At 41.8% G+C, this 22064-nt stretch overlaps 3 protein-coding genes across 11 annotated transcripts; 2 read left to right on the forward strand and 1 right to left on the reverse strand.

Moving 5' to 3' along the window:
* Positions 1-24: 24 nt before the first annotated feature.
* LOC135610613 (uncharacterized) lies at positions 25-13769 on the forward strand. Of its 9 annotated transcripts, none has more exons than XR_010486251.1 (6): positions 25-380; positions 5472-6087; positions 8230-9108; positions 9816-10036; positions 11093-12164; positions 12259-13769. XR_010486251.1 is itself a non-coding variant. In XM_065105341.1 (4 exons), exons 1-3 carry the CDS (start codon positions 10359-10361, stop codon positions 11747-11749), a joined length of 528 nt encoding a protein of 175 aa, XP_064961413.1. In that variant the 5' UTR covers positions 10048-10358; the 3' UTR covers positions 11750-12164; positions 12259-13769. The 9 variants fall into 9 exon arrangements, 2 of the variants coding, with proteins under 2 accessions (XP_064961413.1, XP_064961414.1); XR_010486253.1 differs by lacking the exon at positions 25-380 and having other exon boundaries at positions 4909-6087; positions 8230-8337; positions 8483-9108; XR_010486250.1 differs by lacking the exon at positions 25-380 and having other exon boundaries at positions 4909-6087.
* Positions 13770-16509: 2740 nt separating this feature from the next.
* Positions 16510-18166, reverse strand: LOC135610616 (cytokinin riboside 5'-monophosphate phosphoribohydrolase LOG1-like). Its single transcript, XM_065105343.1, has 7 exons — positions 17807-18166; positions 17622-17719; positions 17506-17536; positions 17326-17425; positions 17168-17238; positions 16956-17099; positions 16510-16819 (listed from the first exon to the last, which is right to left on the reverse strand). The coding sequence occupies exons 1-7, from the start codon at positions 17921-17923 to the stop codon at positions 16721-16723; spliced, it is 660 nt and encodes a 219-aa protein (XP_064961415.1). The 5' UTR covers positions 17924-18166; the 3' UTR covers positions 16510-16720.
* A 2506-nt stretch (positions 18167-20672) lies between these two features.
* Positions 20673-22058, forward strand: LOC135610617 (endochitinase-like). The gene is made up of 3 exons (XM_065105356.1): positions 20673-21171; positions 21254-21407; positions 21482-22058. Exons 1-3 carry the CDS (start codon positions 20784-20786, stop codon positions 21879-21881), a joined length of 942 nt encoding a protein of 313 aa, XP_064961428.1. The 5' UTR covers positions 20673-20783; the 3' UTR covers positions 21882-22058.
* Positions 22059-22064: the final 6 nt, after the last annotated feature.

Consider the following 22064-nt stretch of genomic DNA (forward strand, 5'->3'; position numbering starts at 1 on the left):
AACAGCTCACACACACATTATATCAAACACAGTTAAGGAGAGGATCTGATCGAGTTCGACGCGGCTTTATTGAGATCAAAGAGTTGCTTCCCTCTGCCACTGACCACTCTCCACGCTCGCCTCCGCTCCGTTACATGCAGGACTCGGAGAAGCGAAAGCAACGAGCAAACTCGAACAACGAGTTGCTCCTCTAATAAGGGGAGAGCAAAGGCAGAGAGGATCTCCAATGGCCACGAGGCTCGGTTCTCTCCCTTCCCAGCTCGGATCCCCTCCCCTGCACCACCGCCACCACCCTCGCTGCCGCCAGTTTGCCTCCGTCTCCTGGTGCCGAACGTCGACGCCATCGGAGCTCCGTCTCCTCTCCGCTTCTCCGTCCCCAGGCAAGAAACCTCCTCCATCTGTTACATATCTGTCAACGTTGGATGATGACAAGGAAGCGCTTCTAATTCGTCTGTGATTCGTTTATAGTAAATGATCTTGATACAAATCTATGTTTCTCATCGAAGATTGTAGATCGAAGTTCTACCAGAAAACAACGTCAATGGGATCTCTCATCATTGAGGTATATTGAGGGGTATTGTTAGAAGCTAATTCAAGAACCATATAAAATTGAAGCAGATAGTTCAAGTCCTATAAAATTTAAGTAGGTAATTCTGAATTGCTATCAGAGTTGTTTAAACCACAGTTGTGATCAAATCTCAAGTCATGAAGAAACGAATGAGAGATTTTGTCAGAGGTAAGTGAGGAAGATGTTCTTTAAGAAGCTACAGTTTCAATATTATCCGAGATTGACTGATTTCTGTTTAGTAGTTTGGCATTATGGTTCCAGTTGAGTATATTTACTTTGGAGCTTTCGAACAAGATTGGTCTAATTTTTTATAAAGCTATTGGAGGAACGTATAGAAACATGAAATTGTAAGGTATTTCTTTTGTAAGTTTATGTATTGCTACATTGGCAGTTACTGCACAAATCAGTGACATGAATCACTCTTTCTCTCTAGAGAGAAACCATTCTCTTTAAATTATTTACTGGGTTGAATTCTAAGATGTTCCGCGAATGAGAACCCCTAATAACACTAACAAACATCAACTGAAAAATATATTAACAAACATTTATAGATTGATTAAGATTTAATTTTTTGATATTTCTATATTAATTTAACTAGACAAAATAAAAAGATTTATTTAAAGGGTTAAGGTCCATTTTAGCCCTTGTGATTTTAGCCATGGACCACTTAAGCCCCTATGATTTACTCGTATCTAAAATAACCCTACATTTTAAAAAACGTAGCATATAAGTCCTTCCCATCAAGTTTGAGTTAACAGACGTTAGAGTCTACTTACGTGGCATGATGACTCACAATAAACTATTAATATAATGACACATGTGATTTCAGTTTAAAAAAGTATTAAGGTTCATTTTAGCTCTTGTAATTTTGGTCATGGACCACTTAAGCCCTTATGGTTTATTTGTGTTTAAATTAACCCATATATTTTCAAAAACGCAGCATATAAGCCTCTCCCGTCAAGTCTAAGTGAACAAACATTAGAATCTGCTTACGTAGCATACTAACTCACAATAAATCATTAATATAATGATATATGTAATTTGAGTTTAAAAACTGAGATCACCATCAGTGGCGAGAGGAGGCATCGTCGTGGAAATGACCACTAGCAGCAGCACCAAGTCACTGCTACCTAGTAGGGCATTGTACGCATGCAGCCTCTCCCACGCTGACAACGAGCTTAGGAGCTTATAGTCCTGCCTCAAGTGGATGTGAGTCGACCAGTCCGACACTAGGCACGTAGTGGTCTCCTAGCCCCTCTTCCTCCTCTTGGGCGTCTTCGTCCTCACCGCCTCCCATTTTGTCCTCTCCTATGCCCCCACCCGTCGTGCCTACAACATATTGGTCCAGCTCTCCGTCACCTCTGCCTCCGACCTCTCCTACCTCTGCCTCTCCGCCTTTATCCACCACTACGACCTCCGCCACTTCCTCTTCTTCGACAAGATACACCTTAACTTTTTTTAAAACTTAAACTAAACGTGTCATTTTATTAATAGTTTATTATGAGTCAGCATGTTACGTAAGCAAACTCTAACGTCTGTTAACTCAAACTTGACGAGAGAGGCTTATATGCTACGTTTTTTAAAATGTATGGGTTATTTTAAACACGAGTAAACCATAAGTACTTAAGTGGTCCATGGCCAAAACCATATAAGCTAAAATGGACTTTAACCCTTTTTTAAACTTAAATTACATATGTCATTATATTAATTATTTATTATGAGTCAACATGTCATGTAAGCAGACTCTAACATCTGTTAACTCAGACTTGATGGGAGGGGCTTATATACTACGTTTATGAAAATATATAGGTTATTTTAGACACGAGTAAACCATAAGGACTTAAGTGGTCCGTGACCAAAACCATAGAGGCTAAAATGGACCTTAACCCTTATTTAAATCTTTATTAATTTGAGTCCGACATCCATATTCAATCTATATGATATTCCAAATACTATGTGGAAATTCAGACTGTTAGAAGCCATTTCTTTTTGTAGTAGAACACTATGCTCAATGAATATGGTTTGTAGTAGACTCTTCTTATCAACACTGATAAAAATAAAAAAACCAAAATTCTTGTAAACCATGTTGCTGTAAACAATATAGTATGTTCTAAATATTTCACAAAAATGATACAAAGATGCACACATTAGCAATTCCTTTAAAATGTGGATGCTAATGAGGGCATGAGGGCAAGAAGGCTAATGAATCCACTACAAGCTTAAGACGTTAAGGAGAGAGACTCTATTTTGGACTAGTCATCTTAACAAGAATTCTAGTCCTGCTTCAATATCTTTGATGCTGTTCTGTAATGTTTGGAACCACTCTTGTGCCTTCTTTACCCTCCCATCATTAGCTTCAATATCCTCATGTTCACCCTCTTAGGCCACTTTCCTCTTTTGAAATGCCTTTGAGATAAGAGAACATATGCTAGTTTTGGGTTTTGGCCTTGGCACGGACAAGAAGTTAAAGATTGATTAAAGAAGAGAGATGGTGAGATCTCTTGCTTCCTTCAAAGTTGTTATCACCATCCATGAATCAGATTCCTTATCATCAATACAACATAAGGCGTATTTATCATCCATCTGCTTCAGGAATCTGAAGCAATTCTTTACATCTTTCTCTGCCTTGTCAGGATGAACGTAAGCTTGCATCTTGCTCTGGGCAACTGTTTCTCCTTGTCTTCTAAAAATCATTTTGAGGCCTTTAAATCTGATCCTTTTTTGAGATCATGCTGTCTCTCATGGTGCTAAGCAAGTCCAACAGCCTGATGGACACATCCAACTCCACTTCCACCATTTTCTTTTGTTTTGGATTCAAGAAGATCTGGTTGCTGCTAGGCAAGCAAAGAAGCTCCTTGATGCACCTGTACAGACCTTGGAGCCCTCTCAATCCCTTCCATATCATATAGGTTGTTGAATAAGATTTAACTACAGAAGACTTGACCGGCTGCAGCTCCTCTTCCACTCTGAGCATGAGGGGATGATCTCTCAGAGGCATGCTAGTGGATCGGGACATGGAAAATCTGAACTGATGCCGCAGGGGAATCAACCATATTTACGATGTGATCTTGGAAAACCTTTGCCATTTATTATCAGCTGACTGGCACAAATAGGATGGGAAGATGTGACTGACCCTTGAACTCATCCTACTTATAGACTTAATTACTTGGAGCAGATGGGAGGCAAATGGAATCTTACCAGCTCAGCTCAACCTGATATGTGAAGCTTGGTATTTGGATTTGGTATCCTTTTTGCTAGGCAAGTCTGACTTATATCTCTTTTCTTTTTGACTATATTCCAGCTCCACATGCATGTGTTAGATTGTGACAGAACACCTCAATCTTTATTATATACATGTTTGTTTTTCGAATCTTTAACACGTCCTTTAAACAGATTTGGATTCTGAAGTCTGTGAGCTGGTTTCCTAGCCTTGTTGATCATTGTACTAATCTAACATACATGGGTGTCATATGTCTGCTTTTTAGGTCAAACCTTGAACATAGTCTTTATTATATACATGTTTGTTTTTTGAATTTTTAAATCTTACTTTAAAACAGATTGGATTCTGAAGTCTGTGAGCTAGTTTCCTAGCCTTGTTGGATCATTTTACTAATCTAACATACATGGGTGTCATATGTCTGCTTTTTAGGTCACACCTTGAACATAAGGTTTATGAATAAATCCATGATCAATGGTGTATGCTAACTGCAAGTCACACTGGTGAATATATCGATAAGCAACAATCAGACAAGAAATCAGAAGAAGAAAAATTACATATGTGAATATATATATCTGTGTGTTTGGTGTGTATATGGTAGCAAAATCTACATGATGAGGTTCTTCGGAAATACATCTTTTTTAGCAAGACATTTGTCAAAGGATTTGAATTTACTTTTGAAGGCATTTTTACATCAATCATATTAAATGGATTAATAGGAGTATTTGTAATTGAAAATTGATCTTTTTTATCAGTATCGAAAAACTAATATGAAGAAGGATTTTATTTAACCATGTTTATCTGCTTTGAGGACATGAAAATATAATAACTACTGAATTCCAAATTCAATTTATTATATTAATCACATTCATGAAAGCCACATTGTATGGAATTTAAACAATTTTACAAATTATAAGAGGTGTCACATTGAAAATGATTTTGCAATAGGTTCATATACCAAGGAGCACCATGTTCAAAGAGATTGTTACCAGGCTTCTCATCTGTTATCTTTTATCTGACATTATTGATGAAATATTTAAACAATCTACTGTTTTCTAATCAATGCATTAGCTTTTTCATTTTCTAAAATAATTTTTAAGAAAAGCAACATTGCTAAAAATAGAATGCAAAATCATTGTGGACCACTTTACGGTGAACAGTATAGTGTGACAAAAATGAGACAACATACACGCATTAGCAGTCCCTTTAAAATGCGGATGCTAATGAGGGCATATGGGCAAGAAGGCTGATGAGTTTATTACAAGCTTAGGATGTTAAGGAGAGAGACTCTATTTTGGACTAGGCTTCTAAACAAGCATTCTAGTCCTGCTTCAATTTCATCAATGCTGTTCTGTAATATTTGCAACTGATCTCGTGCCTTCTGTACCCTCCCATCATCATTAGCTTCAATATCCTCATGCTCCCCCTCACAGGCCACTTTCCTTTTGTGCAATGCCTTTGAGATAAGAGACCATCTGCTAGTTTTGGTTTTTGGCCTTGGCATGGACAAAAACTTAAGAATGGACTGAAGAAGAGAGATGGTGATTTCTCTTGCTGCTTTCAAAGCTCTGACCACTGTCCATGAATTAGATTCCTTATCATCAGTACAACATAAGGCATATTTGTCATCCATCTGCTTCAGGAATCTGAAGCAATTCTTGACATCTTTCTCTGCCTTCTTGTCAGGATGAAGATAAGCTTGCATCTTGCTTTGGGCAACTACTTCTCCTTGTCTTCTAAGGGTCATTTCGAGGTCTCGAATCTGCTCCTTTATCAAGATCATGTTATCTCTCAATTTGCCAAGCAAGTCCAACAGCCTGACAGACATTTCCAACTCCACCTCCACCCATTTGTTTTGTTGTGGATTCATGAAGATCTGGTTGCTGCTAGGCAAGCAAAGAAGCTCTTCAATGCACCTGTACAGACCTTGGATCCCTCTCGATCCCTCGCATATCATATGGGCCGTTGAAGAGGATTGAACTACAGAAGACTTGACTTTCTGCAACTCTTCTTCCACTTTGAGCATGAAGGGATGGTCTCCAGAAGGCATGCTGGTGGATCGGGCATGGAAAGGCTGGATTGTTTTCGTAGGAGTGTCAGCCATGTTTACAATGCAATCTTGGAAAGCCTTCGGCTTCTGACTGTTGCAAACAGGATGGGAAGATGTGACTGACCCTTGAACTCTCCCTACTTATAGACTCAATTGCATATTGCAGATGGAGGCAAATAGAATCTTACCAGCTCAGCTGAACATGATATGTGAAGCTTGGTATTTGGATCCGGTATCCTCTTGTCCAAACAGGTCTGACTTTCTCTTTTTCTTTAACTGTTTTCCCAGCTCCACATGCATGTGTTTGTTTGTGATAGAACACCTCATAATCTTTATTATACACATGCTTGTAGTTTTGATCTATAGCTCATTTCCAAACTACGTTAGTTTTGTAATGATGAACTTTGGGTAAAGGTATTGAACTACCCTGAGATGCACGAGTGTCATGGCTGCTTGTTAGCTCACAACTTGAAGATAAGATCCATTATTAAATATTCTATATTGGTCGCTATACACATTGGCAAATAATGCAATAGCCAGCAACCAGACAGGAACACAATACATGGGTACAAAAAACAATAGATAACAGGAGATATCAAATGGAGTTAGAATTATTATTAGGCTGATTCGATTTAGCAGCGTTATAATTATTACATGAGTGCTATATGCTGGCTTGTCTCTCCAACACAATCTGGCAACAGGTACACTGAAAATGAGTTATAATGACAATGATAGTCAGCTAAGCTAAACCTGTACGTGTGCGTTATTGCCTTTCATGATGGATCTTGTAATGAATGACATATATAAGCAAGTTAGTTTCTGCTTATAGAAATCATACATCTTGGGATCTGAGACAGGCTTTTAGGTATGCTTTTATTTAAAATGTATAAAATGCCATAAGTCCGCCTGTGATCTAACATGAGTTTGAATGATTATCCACCCTTTTGCATGAAATATTGTTGTACTCAATAACCAACAACTAGATGAAACAAGCTTATGATGGTGGCTGTGTCATCACATTGTTTAACAAATGAGAAGTAAGAAAACAAGATGTATTCTTGTATGGGTTACATATGGGAAACAACATTTTTTGGTAATTCCTTTCTAGATTAACTAATTCACGTTATGCAGTTCTGATCACATTCTTCCAAAGGCGACCATGTTTATTTTAGTGCAATGAAAGGAGAACAATCTAGTTTTTGATGACAAGATTTAATACAACGAATATCTGTATAAATTATTTACTATGTTAAAATTAGGGTGAGCTTTGGTACAACATTAAGATTACTCCTACGTAGTCTGAGTTATGAGGATTTGAGTCATGAAAATATTCTTATTACTTATAAAATAAAGGCAAAATAGCCTTGCTGTTTGTAGGAAATAGGCTATGTACATTGATTCACTTGGGATCCCCATTAACAAGAGATTCATGTGCAGCTTATAGGAATAAGGTGAAATAATCTTGCTACTTGTAGGAATAAGACTGCATACATCTATCAGTTCCACACACCATGTAAACAAGAGCCTCATGCATTCAGCCATATTGCAATGTGACAATGATTGTCTGAATAGTATGTTGATCAATGTTTGTAGAATACTTTTTTAACATAAAATTTGTCAATGGTTTTGGATTTAGCTTTGAAGATTTTTCACACTAATTATCTAAACAGATTAATATTTATTCATAATTGGAAATCATTCTTTCTAATTGATACTGAAAAGAATTATGAAAAAAAAGGTTTATTTAACCATGTGTTTTTGCTTCGAAGACATTATGAGAATGTAATGAGTACTAAATTTCATTTTCAGTTTACAATATTACCCACCTTTGTGAATGCCAAACTTGTGGAATTTAGATAATTTTACAAATTACGACAGTTGTCACATTGAAAAAGATTTTACAATAGGCTCATATGCGCAGAGAGATTCTTACCAAGCTTCTCATATATTTGTTTTTTTTTTCCCCCTACTAATGAAACTGTTAAACTATCGACAGTTTTCTTATTTATGCACTAGCTTTACTGGCTTGTAAAATAATTAAACAAAATAAAGGAAACTCTGATAAGAATAGAAAGCAAAATTATTATGGACCATGCTTTAGAAAACAGTGTAGTGTTATAACTATTTCACAAAAATGATACAATATGAATGCATTAGCAATTCCTTTAAAATGTGGATGCTAATGAGGGCATATGGCGAGAAGGCTGATGAATTCATTACAAGCTTATGATGTTAAGGAGAGAGACTCTATTTCGGACTAGGCTTCTAAACAAGCATTCTAGTCCTGCTTCAATACCATCAAAGCTGTTCTGTACCGTTTGCAACTGATCTCGTGCCTTTGCCTTCTGTACCCTCCCATCATTAGCTTCAATATCCTCATGCTCACCCTCGCAGGCCACTTTCCTCTTGTGCAATGTCTTTGAGATAAGAGACCATCTGCTAGTTTTGGTTTTCGGCCTTGGCATGGACAAGAAGTTAAATATGGACTGAAGAAGAGAGATGGTGATTTCTCTTGCTTCCTTCAGAGTTCTGACCAGCATCCATGAATCAGATTCCTTATCATCCGTAAAACATAAGGCATATTTGTCATCCATCTGCTTCAGGAATCTGAAGCAATTCTTAACATCTTTCTCTGCCTTCTTTTCAGGACGAATATAAGCTTGCATCTTGCTGTGGGCAACTGTTTCTCCTTGTCTTCTGAGGGTCATTTCAAGGTCTCTAATCTGCTCCTTTATAGAGTTTGTGCTATCTCTCAAGGTGCCAAGCAAGTCCAACAGCCTGACAGATACATCCAACTCCACTTCCACCCATTTCCTTTGTTGTGGATTCGAGAAGATCTGGTTGCTGCTCGGCAAGCAAAGAAGCTCTTCAATGCACCTGTACAGACCTTGAATTCCTCTCAATCCCTCACATATCACATAGGCAGTTGAAGAGGATTGAACTACAGAAGACTTGACTTTCTGCAGTTCTTCTGCGACTCTGAGCATGTAGGGATGATCTCTAGAAGGCATGCTGGTGGATCGGGCATGGAAAGGCTGGATCGGTGTCGCCGGAGAATCAACCATCTTTACAATGTGATCTTGGATGGCCTTCAGTATGTATTATCAGCAGAGTGGCACAAACCGGATGGGAAGATGTGACTGATTCTTGAACTCTCTCTACTTATAGACCCAATTTCATACAGCAGATGGAGGCAAATAGAATCTCCCCAGCTCAGGTCAACATGATATGTGAAGCTTGGCATTTGGATCTGCTATCCTCTTGTCCAGACAGGTCTGACATATTTCTCTTTTTTTTAACTGTTTCCAGCTCAACATGCATGTGTTTGCTTGTGATTAACTGTGCTTGGTGTTTGAATCTGTAGCTCATTCCAAGCTACGTTAGTTTTGTAATGATAAACTTTGGGTATTGGACTACCCTGAGATGCGTGAGTCATCTGTCTGCTTGTTTGCTTACACCTTGAAGATAAGGTCAGTACTAAATCCATTATTAAATATTCTATACTGGTCACTTGGCACATTGACAAATAATGCAATAACCAGCAACCAGACAGGAAATATAAAAAAGAGTGGAAAAAACAATAGATAGCAGCAAATACCACATGTAGTTTGCAAAGTACGTCATTAGCAATCTTATAATTGTTAGGCTCAAATAATTTAGCAATTTTATAATTATTATGAGTGTTATATGCTGGCCTGTCTCTCCAACATAGTCAGATAACACGTACACTGAAGAGTAATAATGACGATAAGAGTTGGCTAATCAAACCTGTACATGTGTGTCAGTGCTTCTCATGATGGATCTTGTAATGATATATCTAAGCCAGTCGGTTGCTGCTTTTATGAATCATACATCTCGGGATGTCAGACAGGCTTTTGAGTGTGCTTTTATTTAAAATGTATGAAATGTCGTAAGCCTGCCTGTGATCTATAGATGGCTTGCTGATGGTACAAACATGGTAACACTGATTGGTGTTGCAGGACGACCAGCTATATATATCAGTATGTTCTTGGAAGGCCTTTGGAATAAATTATTAATTGAAGACTACAGAAAAGAAGGATGTGAAGATGTGAAAGAGCTTGGAACTTCGCCAACTTAAAGACCCAGTTTCATGAAGCAGATGTGAGGCTAGTGGAATTTAACTAGCCAATATGGTACATGAAGCTTGCAATTTGGATCTTGTAGCCTCTTCTTCGAACAGGTTATGTTCATTTCTCCTTTTTGAAGTACTACTTAGTTCCACATGCACGTGTCAGGCTTGTGATGATACACCTCACCACCTATATTTTAAACATGATGGTAGTCTAGATCTTAGACACCTTCTTCAAACAGGTTAGATTCCATTGTTTGTGAGTTAGTGTTGTAGTTTTGATATTGATTATTGTACTAATCTAAGATGCATGAGTTTGATGTCTGCTTTCTAGGCTACACCTTCATGCCAAGCATGGTTTACCTTACCGGTCCGTACCGATGTACCGATCGGTCATCGGTATGGTATTTATCAAACTGTACCGACACACGATATGGTGGAGCGTACCAACAAACCGGTATGTACCGTCTATACCGATCCTTTGTTGGATCAGAACATACTGCCCATACTGGGCGGTACTCTGCAGTATGGTGAATCTTGATGCCAAGGTCAAGATTAAATGGAAAATAATCATGTATACTAATTACAAGACACACTTGCAAAGGGCAATAGTCCACAACCAGAAAGCAAGGGCACTTGATCAAGTATCCTAGTGACTACAAACTAGAAAATAAGGCAATAACCAACAACCAGAAATTAGTAAAAGAATCCATGTATGTGTCTTTTAAGTACATGTGTGGCAATCATAAAATTTAAGCAATGGGATGTTTGGACTGTTTTTATCAGAGTTTTTGAAGTTATAATTTCAGTCATAGAGAAGTAAATGCGATGCCTTGAGGATTTCCAGTGTAAGCACTGACTTGAATAAGAAATCTGAGTGAATTCTTGAGACAACAAGAAGATCGTATTGGATTTTAATAGTATACAGATTACTGTACAAAACTGTTAACACTGATCAGCAGATCTCCTAAAATCTGGATGCTGATCATAGCATACAAGGTTTCATGAGCTACCTATGAGCTTAGGATGTTAAGAAGATGGACTCTGCTCTGAATTAGCTGCTTGAACAAACTTTCTATTCCACTCTCAAGATCTTTAGTGTTGTCCTCTAGCATTTGCAATTGATCGTGGAATTTTACTACCCTGCCGTCACCAACATCTTTGCAGGATATGTACTCGAGCGAAGCATGCAGTGAGAACAAATCTGATCTTTCAATTCCATTTCCATCCTCATGCTCCCTCTCGCATGCCACTTGCTTCTTGCTTAATGCCTTGGAGACAAACGACCACCTTCCTGTCTTTGGTCGTCCTGCCTGCAATGACAAGAAAGACGGCACTAGATGGATGAGAGACAATGTGATCGCCTTCAGTTCCATCAAGAGCCTGCTCACTATTGGTTTTCCACAGTCCTTGTCTGCACATTTTCCCTCCACCTTCAATGATCTGAAGCAGTTCTTCACATCCTTGTCTGCCTTCTTGGTAAAACGAAGGTAAGCATTCACTGTTCTTTCTGCTGCAGCAACATCTCTTCTTCGGAGCGCCAGCCGAAGGTCTTTGAAGTGCTCTTTGATCATAGCCAAGCCATCTTTCAAATCACTGCACAAGTCCAGCAATCTGACGGACCCATCCAATTCATCTTCCAGCCATTTCTTCTGCAAGGAACAGTGGTTGCATGGCAAGCGAAGAACCTCCTTGATAGATTCATACACAGCCGCAAGCTCTCTTAACCCATCGGAGATCATCTGTGGCGATGAAGGAGAAGATGTTGCTACAAAAGTCCTAAGCTTACACAGCTCTTCTTCAACTCTAAATATCACAGGGTGAGGTCTGGAAGGCATGCTAATGGAACGGAGATTGCAAGGCTGGGATGTCATATTTGCTTCTGGCCAAAAGTAGGGGGGATCACTCAAGTTGTGTGACTGCTGAAGATGAGCAGAGGATACCCAGGGTGAGCTCTTCTTATAAACCAGCATGGATACCCAGAGGTTGGTCAGACGAAGGGGACAACAAGAATCCCTCTTTCTTGAGTTGTCATGTGATGCCAATGTGGTTCTTGGCTTGCAATGTGATTTTTGTGTTCATCACCCAGCATCTCATTGTTTCATCAGTTGGCAGCAAAGAAGCAAGACAAGATTGGCAATAATTATTATTGGTGGGTACAACCGAAACCACAGGGAGAATCTGATCATGATATGTTGGACTGATGCACAGGTGCAGTGTACATAATGAACTGCTTTAAGTGAGTACTTGTTTATGATGCACAGGTGCTGTGTGCCTGCTTGTCTGCCCAACGCTCTTGTAAGTCTCTAACCAGCCTCTGTCATGGTTTGCAGGATGAGCTGCATGTATGAGTTGGGGAATGCACCTCTTGCAGTGATCTCAAAGCAGGATTGTCTCCTGATCATAAATGGTTCCTTGGTATTATTATATTCGAGCTTCACCGGCTAAATCTGGATCTCGAGGTACATCTGCATGAAACGATGCCATCTTCCCACCTGTTCTCAAGGTAAGCCTCGTTCTCAGGCTAGTCGATATATTTCTTGCTTGCTGTAAAAGTCCCATGCAGTCATTGATAGATATGGGAGAGGCAGCCACCGACCATTAATATATCACTTGTCCCACACGCCACTTTAACCTATCCGTCACCTTGCTTTCCGACGTGTTATATGGGACCCATGAGGTTTGCTATACAACATTGATGGGAAAACTAACTTAGTTAACGATTACCGGATTCGACGTATAATCCCACGACTCATTAATGATCAGATGACGCATATTACAAATAAGTCCCGTTAAGTATATTCTTTGAGGACTTGACTTGATATATTCTCCAACTTGAATTCACCAAAATTAAGATTCAGATCATATGCAGCCTTTACCACATAAAATTTATTCATATGATGTGGGCCGACGTGGGTTCAGCCCACATCGTGGCCCGACGCGGTTCGGCTCAATCTCGGAGCCTCTGGCTCAGAGGCCGGCGCGGGTCGGCCCAGTCCTGTGTGGCCCCGTTCGGGTTGGTACGGCCCAGCACCTTAAGCGCCCGTGGAGCCCAGCAGACAGGCCCTCTTCTGATCGGCACGTGCGGCTCACATCCGCCGGTTTCGTCCCCTTGCAGGCTCGGCCAGGGTTGACGCCAGGATTCAGCCCACAGCGTCTGTGGTCACCGTTTTAGCCCAGCGAGAGCCGAAGTGACCACTTAGTGAGGCTGAACCAAACCGGTTTTATCGATTTTGATCGGTTCAAGCCTCTTTAACCTAAATTAGATCTAATCAAATATGAAGATTCCAGACTAGTTCTATGAGAATTTTAGATTGATTCAATTAGATCCTGGTTGAATCTGAGTCCAGATCAAGTTATCAACTATGGTTGCAAGTCAATTGAAGTTTTGATTAAGAGATGACTTCTTGTATTATTAATGTATGCATATGAATTTGATACGATATGTCGATAGTTGTGGATCTTATCCATGGTCAAGAAGGCCAGTATATTGGTAGGAGATGATTGCTAGATAGTTCCTTTCGAAGGAATGTATTGACAGGTGAGGCATACTATAGTATCTACGATCGGGAGTGTAATATAGTTTCTCTCTATCTACTGTTTAACGAAAATCGAATCTAACGAACAAAGCATCCTCATTCATTATTGGAAAAGCGCTCAACTAGTGTCCAACATATGCCAAATCTTCATACGATTTGACATTGAACATGCTATCGAGACTAGTTATTGAAATTTATGATCGAATATTTTGATATCGATTATAACTTACCGATAAATATTTGTACATATCTTATTATTGATTTTGTTATATATTTTAAGATGGTGATTACAAGGTTCCTACTCATCATTGTTGATTCATGTTATTAATGTGTTTTTAGAGTAGCTTTCGTATTCTAATATTGACTTTGGTGTCGAACGGAGCATCATTTATCGTTAGGTAGCACTGAAGGCCTATAATTTTTGCGGTTCTAAAACATGTCATTAAGATTTGATTGCATGATGTGAGATCCTATCATTTAAAATATATTTAAATTTTAAATTAAAAAAATAGTTAATTTACATAGTATTTTTGTGTGAAAAATATCAAGAAAAAGAGGACATGGAATGTGATAAACAAACTCAAGATTGGTACATATAACTATCAGAAATGTCCTGTCGAGACATAAATGGATTTAATTAAGTTGATTTTGAGTACGAATCAGATCAAACGTCAACAAAGAAATTGGAAGCTTTGAGAGATGGAATTAAATAAGATGCAAGTAAACGAAAAGTTGAAGTCAATTGATTGCCAACCTAATCCATGATTCACACAACACGCATGTTATTCTCGTGCCTGCGAACAACACAAGTCACGTCTCTCTCTGCAACATAAAGTCTCAATCCACCACTTTACTGGTCCACTTTTCCTTAAAATAAAATTAAGAACAGTCAATCGAAAGAATCGAGTGATGTCAAGTTTCCCTTGAAAAATCTCATTCACTCTCGTAGTGGAGGAAGGGGAAGAAAAGAAGTAGAAGACAAGTGATGTGGATCGAACAATATAAAACAGGAGGAAGGTGTTAGGTGAATAATAATGATGTGAAGGACACAGATTAAAATAGGACTAAGAACAGTCTCACCTTGCTGACTACTGTACAAGTTAATTCTAGATGCTCATAGGTCAATTCAATTCGTAAATTCCGATGTGAAATTAAACTAAGGAAGTTCACACTTAGGTTCGAGAGCTCCTGTTGTGAACATGCTGATGAAAATAATAGAATATAAGAATAATTATTAAAAGTTTTATTGAAAAAATAAAAATATTTAAATATATTAATATGTCCCTTTCCTATTTATATAGATTAGGAGGAAAGATTTCCCTCAACAAAATATAAAATTTTTTTCAACAAGAGATTTCCTCGTATAGTTGGAGAAATGTTATCTTCTATCATGCCCTCGTAAGACGGTGCTCCTGTCAAAGATACCAATTTTGAATCGATACAAAGAATGGTTTACGAGCGTTGATGCTGCTGTTGTTGCTGTGAGGGCAAGTGTTCCTTTCATTCCATCAACAGAATAGAAGATTTTCCTCAATAGAATAGAGAGATTTTCTCAACATATTATAAATATTCATTCCCTCAACAGAATAAAAGATTTTCCTCAATAGAATAGAGAGATTTTCTCAACATATTATAAATAATTTTACAGTACAGATTAATTGAATTAGTAACAAAATCGGAAGATAAGATTTATTCAGTGCAGAAAAAAAATCACGTGCAAACTAAATTAATCTTATACTATAAAATAATGAGATCATAAAATTTATAAATATCATATGAAAAAAAATTGAGCAGAAGAAGAAATCTTAAGCATATATACCGATTAATTTAAAGAGCATTGTGTCTGGATCAACCTCCCGATCGCCTCTCTACTAAACGAATAATGAACATTACAATCGTTCAAAGCAACCACAAACAGTACACAATTAGGTCCTTACTAGCTTAGCTCTTTCTCTATCAAGATCATCACATTCGAGTGACTATCGACTCTCCTTCCACTCCCTAAAATATGAGAATCCTTTTCAACCAAAGTCTTCCGACTACCAAAAGAAATGGAGGGAGAAAAATCATTTTGATCCACATACCGACATAATCATTTGTCATGCAATTTGTCACATTCTCGAACAATCATTGGCTATGAATCTGCTTGTGAGTTATATGAAATGTAAGATCCAAATTATCCATGATCAAATCTATCATAAACTTTAATTATATTTAAAATATTTAAATTACTATATAAATATATTTTTTCTTCTTCTTCTTCCTACTATTATTATGTATTAAAACTGAATTGAATTGGAATCAAAACCGAGCTAAACTAATAATCTTGATTTCTAATATATATATATATATATATATATAATTTTTGATTTTTAATCGATTCCAAATCGACCCCAAAAGGATTCTCAATTATCGATTCCGGAACCAAAACCACCGATTCCAGAATCCAATAGGATCAGGTGTTCTTTCTTTAGTAGATACGAGGATTCCTAAAACAGTAAATAAAAATACCAAGCTGGCTACCGTAGACGGCCTAAAATGCCTATCATTGGACGTCTACAGTGGCACGAGACGTCACCCAGTAATCCAACACACGTGGATCGAACGCTACTACACATCCAACTGGTACACCAAGTGGGCACCTGAGAACACGCTTTGCCACACTCACATGTACTATCCATGCCCTTCCGCTGTGGAAGAACACGGAAGAAGTCTTCTTCTTTTCGAGCTTATCCTGTGGTGCAGACAAAGAGACACAGCGGAAGGCTACTCCGTTTCAACCTCACCGTCATCCACCGCTTTCAGACGCGGTTCGCCCGGGGCTTTGTCGTCCCCGTTGCATGTCCCACACGGCGCAGCACAGTGCATGCCACATAAAGCAAACCCGACTCCAGCTTTTCTTTGGATCATCGCAGATCCAGGACCATTCAACGAGCAGAAACCCCTACCCCTTTGTTCGTTACCTCGCCATGATTGCTCCCATGGCCATCATTACGAGCTCAGCAACAGAGGAGAGAGAGAGAGAGAGAGAGGAGGGAGAGCACAGCAAGCAAAGACATCACTGAGTTTTGCAGCAAGCAGTAGGCTAGCAGTACGTACGATTATAGTTGTAAGAGGAGGGAGAAACAAAAAAGGATCGACCCATGGCGGGGAATACAGGGGATAAGTACATGCAATTCCCATGCTCTCCTCATCCCCGTCGGGGGGACAAAATAGCTAAGGACCAAACCACAGCAGGGATCAGCATGGCTTCTTACTACCGAGTGATCTCAGCTTGGAGGGTGGACTTTAGGCCGACCTGCTCCATTTCCCAGCTCAGTTTGGCGACTACAGCATCCTCCACAGGCACGTATTCCTGCAGTATGACATTGAATAATGGGTGGTGTTTTCGCTTACAGTCTAAAGGGATACGAGGGAATACTATATTAGACAGGGTAGGGGAGGAGAGAGAGAGAGAGAGAGAGAGGGGTGGGGGAGAACCAAGTCATTACCTCGAGCTTTTGGACGAGGTCATTGGCGGTGGGGGCGGAGACGAAGATGTGGCGCTGATATGGCTGGATGAAGCCGTCCTCCACGGCCTTGTCGATGAAGGCCAGCAGGGAGTTGTAGTAGCCGTCCACGTTGAGCAAGCCCACCTTCACAAACACCTTGCTGCGTTAGCGTCATCTCTCTCATGGAGCTATTGGGGGTTGGGAATGCTTACAGGCTTGTTGTGGATGCCGAGCTGCGCCCAGGTGATGACCTCCAGAAGCTCCTCCAGGGTTCCGTACCCACCTGAAGAGAACTCAAGAGCAGGAGATAAGATCGAGAGGTGGTGGGTAACGAAAAGAGGAGTAGTTTTATGGAGGAGGGGGGTCGGACCCGGCAGCGCGATGAAGGCGTCAGAGTGGCGGGCCATCTCGGCCTTGCGCTGGTGCATGCTGGCCACCGGCTTCACCTCCCCAAGCGTCTCCCCCGTAATCTGATCGCCATACAAACGCAAGAAATGATTCATACAGACATGGAAACTAACGAGAAGGATCTAATGAAGCGAACGACAACCTCTTTGGCCATCAGAGTTCTTGGGATGATCCTGCAAGACAAAGAAGAGGAAAGGTTAGAGAAGTTGCATCTGAAATGAGAGAGAGACAGAGAGAGAGGGTGTTGTCTGTGCTGACCCGATCACGTGGCCACCACCATGATGAACAGCTTCAGAGACCAGACCCATCAGCCCGACGCTGCCGCCTCCATACACCAGATCGACCTTCCTCGCCACCTGAGCAGGAAGGAAAAGAAGCCTCAGCAGCTGCGCGCAGCAGCGCAGAGGAGGTAGGGAGAACAAAGACCACCATAAAAAGGTTACCAGCTCCTTTCCCAGCTCTACGGCAGCATCTTGGTAACAGTTCCTCTTCCCTGTGCTGCTCCCACAGAAGACACACACCCGCTTGAACCTTGAATTCCCCAACTTCACCTCCGCCATCTCCCACCACGCCAACAGGGTTTTTACTCGAGAATCCCCCACCCCCTCCTTTTCTGCCTGGCTGTGGCTTGGGAACCGCAGTTCTCTTCTCGAGATCCCTTCACTGGCCCCTGCCTTAAAGAGAGCTTCTGATAAGATGTGAACCAAGTATATATAAGCCTTTCCTGACCCTGTCTTTTTGATCTTTCCACTGCCCTGCACACCAAAGACAAAACGGGAAGAAAAAAATGAGAGAGAAAGAACGAAAGTGAGGTGTTTCATCAGCCCACGTAAATGCATATGTCGTTCTCAGCTCCTTTCTCTTGCGTACTTCTCGGAACACGGAAGATAACAGTATGGCAAGCTCAAATACACAGTAGAATACAGAAGATTCGAATGTTGTTGTTGTGTGTGTGTGTACATATGTGCATTATAGAGAGAGAGAGAGAGAGAGAGACATTCTCAGCACAAAAGCACAAGGCAATCACGCCTCCGTAGTCATCCGCACGTGTAGGCCGTCCGCTTCCCTCGGAAACTCGCACATCCGAACTGTTCTCTTCCCTCTGCACGCCTACATCTCCCACTGCACTTGTCGTATGTGTTGCACCAGTGTGTGCGCGCGCGTCTCTGTCTCTCCATTAACTCTTTGGGCAGAAGCAGAAGCTACATGGTAGACTGCAAGTCAGCTAGGCATGCAGGACACAACAGCTGGATGATTACCGAAAGAGGAGGGCAGGGAAGGCTCAATTCAATAAAGCAGAATCATCCATTTGCTACATCCTCGCACAGGGCTGGCGAAGGAGACAGTGAGAGGGAAAGTGGACTCTCAGTTTTGTTCTCCATCCCCATCTCTGTCATCCTCTGTATCTCCTCCCTCTGGAGGGCTGCATGGGGGGTTCTCATGTTATCTCTGACCTCATTTCATATCTCTGCAACAAAACAACACAGACTCTTGGAGACCTTTCATACCATGGGAATTAAAGCCAGAGTACCACAGTGGAGTAAAATAGCTGAAAGCTATGATAAATGCATATAAATATACCTCAGCGTTGAATGTTCTTCCTCCTCACATGAGTGGCTGCCATATCAACAAAACCAGAGCATACCACAAATTAAAAGGCTGACCGATGAACGACGTGTATCACCACGACTCACTGGTTTTCTACGGATTCCCTCCTTCCGAAGCAACTTCATCTTGTGGCTCGAATCGGTTGGGTCTAAGATAACATCAAGTCAATTTAGCCATTACAAAACTGCAATAAACAATTATGTCTGCGGGACTTCGAACCTATTATAAACGTACATGTCAATCGGTATAAGTCGTATAACAGGGATTTTGTTCGTATATTTTATTTATATTCTTATGTTGTGTTTCGCGTGTTGGTATAAAGAACGCGTATTCTGACGCGCTCGAGGGCCCCAGCGGGGGAGCCAATCGCGTGACCGGGATTTAAACACGGTGGAGGAAGGGGCGACCGTACGCCGGTCGACGTGGGGCCCCCAGCGGTTCGGGAAGCGTGGCAACCTTTGCACCGTACACTGATTCCATTCAGTACTCGATGGCCTCTGATACCGCGATCGCTGCCGTCGACGTGGCTCTCATCATTAAGATGCATCAGGGTTCGCCGCTTGTCGGACCCGCCGCCCACCATGCGCCCAGATCCGTGCGACCACCATGGTGTCTTCGAGATTCGTTCATTCGTCTTGTATTTGAATCAAACCGTTCATCAGTTACTGCACGATTTTCGAATTTGTTTATTGGCCAGTTTGACCGCATTCAAATAGAACAATAAAGTGACCCCATTGATCGCCTTCCCTGGCAAAGCACGGGACCACCGGGGCCCACGCAAAAAAGGTCGGGCTACCAACCAAACGCGGAGATCCTCCATCCCCGCCATCAGGCGCCGTTGAATCCGGATCAGACAGCGGCGGCGAAACGCCGTCACAAGTACGCCCTCCTTTCCGAGGGAAATCCCGCCGACGGACAGAAACGGCGGAATCAACGCCACTGGCGACGTGGTCCCCGCGTGGGCCCCCCATGGACGGTGCCGCCAGCGGTCGTCTTGGACGCAGAGCGTGTTACGATGTCCCCCCACGTGGCAGTTTGCAAAATCGCATTTACAACCCTCTAAAGGTTGTGATCTTTTCCTTTCTTCTTTCCATTTGAAGTTTATCGAATACGTGAACATTGCAAGGATTAATACGTAAAAGAGAACGTCATCGGCAGAACGCGACTCAGTCGTCTGATCTCCTCTTTGTCAGACGCCGAAGTAGACCACTTTTGCAGCGGATCTTCTTCGATGGCCGTTCCACTCATTGTTGTTATTCTTTCCATGGCGGGATGAGTGGTAACATCATGCAATAAATAATATTTGAGGGTTGAATGGGCTGATAGGCTCTACATTTGAATGAATTTATGAGGATTTGATGATTATGGTTCTAAGCTTATCTCATTAATCAATAATTAACCCTTTAGATTGAGTTAGCACATGATCAAATCCAAATTCGTCCTAACTATCGAATTAACTGGTAGTTCGACTCAGGTTTACACCTTCTTTATCCTATACATGCAGAGTCTTGGCATCGGCCAACTGGGGCTTATCCAAGTCGTGAATGAGTAGCTTAGCTTGCATTAATGGCGACTACAGATGTCTGTGACCACGTCTTCGTGCTTATCCACAACACCGTTGGAGTCGGTCACCTACTTATGATGATTGACGTCGATCTGTCCGATGGACTCGTGATTTTGCCTCAGAGGTGAGATGAAGAGATCCTCATTTCAAATACATGCGTCCTCAGCATGCTTTAGACAAGGTCAAGAGTCAACGGGGCGATATATTGCGAAGCAAACACGCCACGATCGAGCGTTTAAGGTGGTCGGATGCAAAAGCAAAAGCAAAAGATGAAGATATTGTTCTTGACCCTCTTAAGCGTGGCCGCGTTGTTCGGCGGCCTCGCCGAGCAATGCGGAACGCAGGCGGGGGGTGCGTTGTGCCCCGGGGGACTATGCTGCAGCCAGTATGGCTTCTGCGGGTCCACTGAGGCATACTGCGGCTCCGGCTGCCAGAGCCAGTGCGGCGGCGACGTGGCCTCCATCATCAGCTCTTCCCTCTTCGACCAAATGCTGAAGCATCGGAACCCCTTTTACAAGTACGACGCTTTCATAGCCGCCGCGAACTCCTTCAGCGGGTTCGGGACGACCGGTGATGCCACCACTCGTGCGAGGGAGATCGCTGCCTTCTTAGCACAAACCTCCCACGAAACAACTGGTAATTAAGGAGCTTTCGACATGTTAAGCTTCGCTAGCTGAATCATGCATGATAAGGTAAACAAACTGTTGATGTCGGAAAGGTGGGTGGGCAACGGCCCCTGACGGTCCATATGCTTGGGGCTACTATTATGTCACGGAACAATCCGACACATCGGATCACTGCCAATGGAGGCCGGAGTGGCCATGCGCTCCCGGCAAGAAGTACTATGGCCGAGGACCCATGCAGATCTCCTTGTAAGTTGATGCACTCCCCCCCTCTTGTAAGCATGCAGTGGATATCTCCTCTAAACAACTACCTCACGCTTCAGCAACTACAACTACGGACCGGCGGGGCAAGCCATCGGCGTCGACCTGCTCAACAACCCGGACCTGGTCGCCACCGACCCGGTCGTCTCGTTCAAGACGGCCTTGTGGTTCTGGATGACGCCGCAGTCGCCGAAGCCGTCGTGCCACGACGTGATCACCGGGCGGTGGACCCCGTCGACCGCCGATCAGTCCGCAGGGAGGTTGCCGGGATACGGTGTCGTCACCAACATCATTAACGGAGGGTTGGAGTGCGGGATAGGGCCCGATGCCCGGGTTGCGGACCGGATCGGATTCTACAAGACGTACTGTGACCTCCTGGGAGTGAGCTATGGAGACAACTTGGACTGCTACGGCCAGAGGCCTTTTGGATTTGCCTCCTTATCCGAGAGTCGAGAAGGCTAAATGTGTGTCGGCTTCAGCTGCATGATCGATGTACTAAATAAAGCAGCCGCCTCTCTTATCGCCACAATGTGTGGCAGCCCAGGATAAATTACCTGTGCCTGTTGTCACTCGACAATGTTCTCGAGTTCTTAATTCCCGCTATCCTATAATAATAATCTTGTTTTCCTCAGGACAAAATTTAGT

This window comes from Musa acuminata, chromosome BXJ2-4, assembly GCF_036884655.1.
Source record: "Musa acuminata AAA Group cultivar baxijiao chromosome BXJ2-4, Cavendish_Baxijiao_AAA, whole genome shotgun sequence".
In the NCBI taxonomy this organism is placed as follows: domain Eukaryota; kingdom Viridiplantae; phylum Streptophyta; class Magnoliopsida; order Zingiberales; family Musaceae; genus Musa; species Musa acuminata.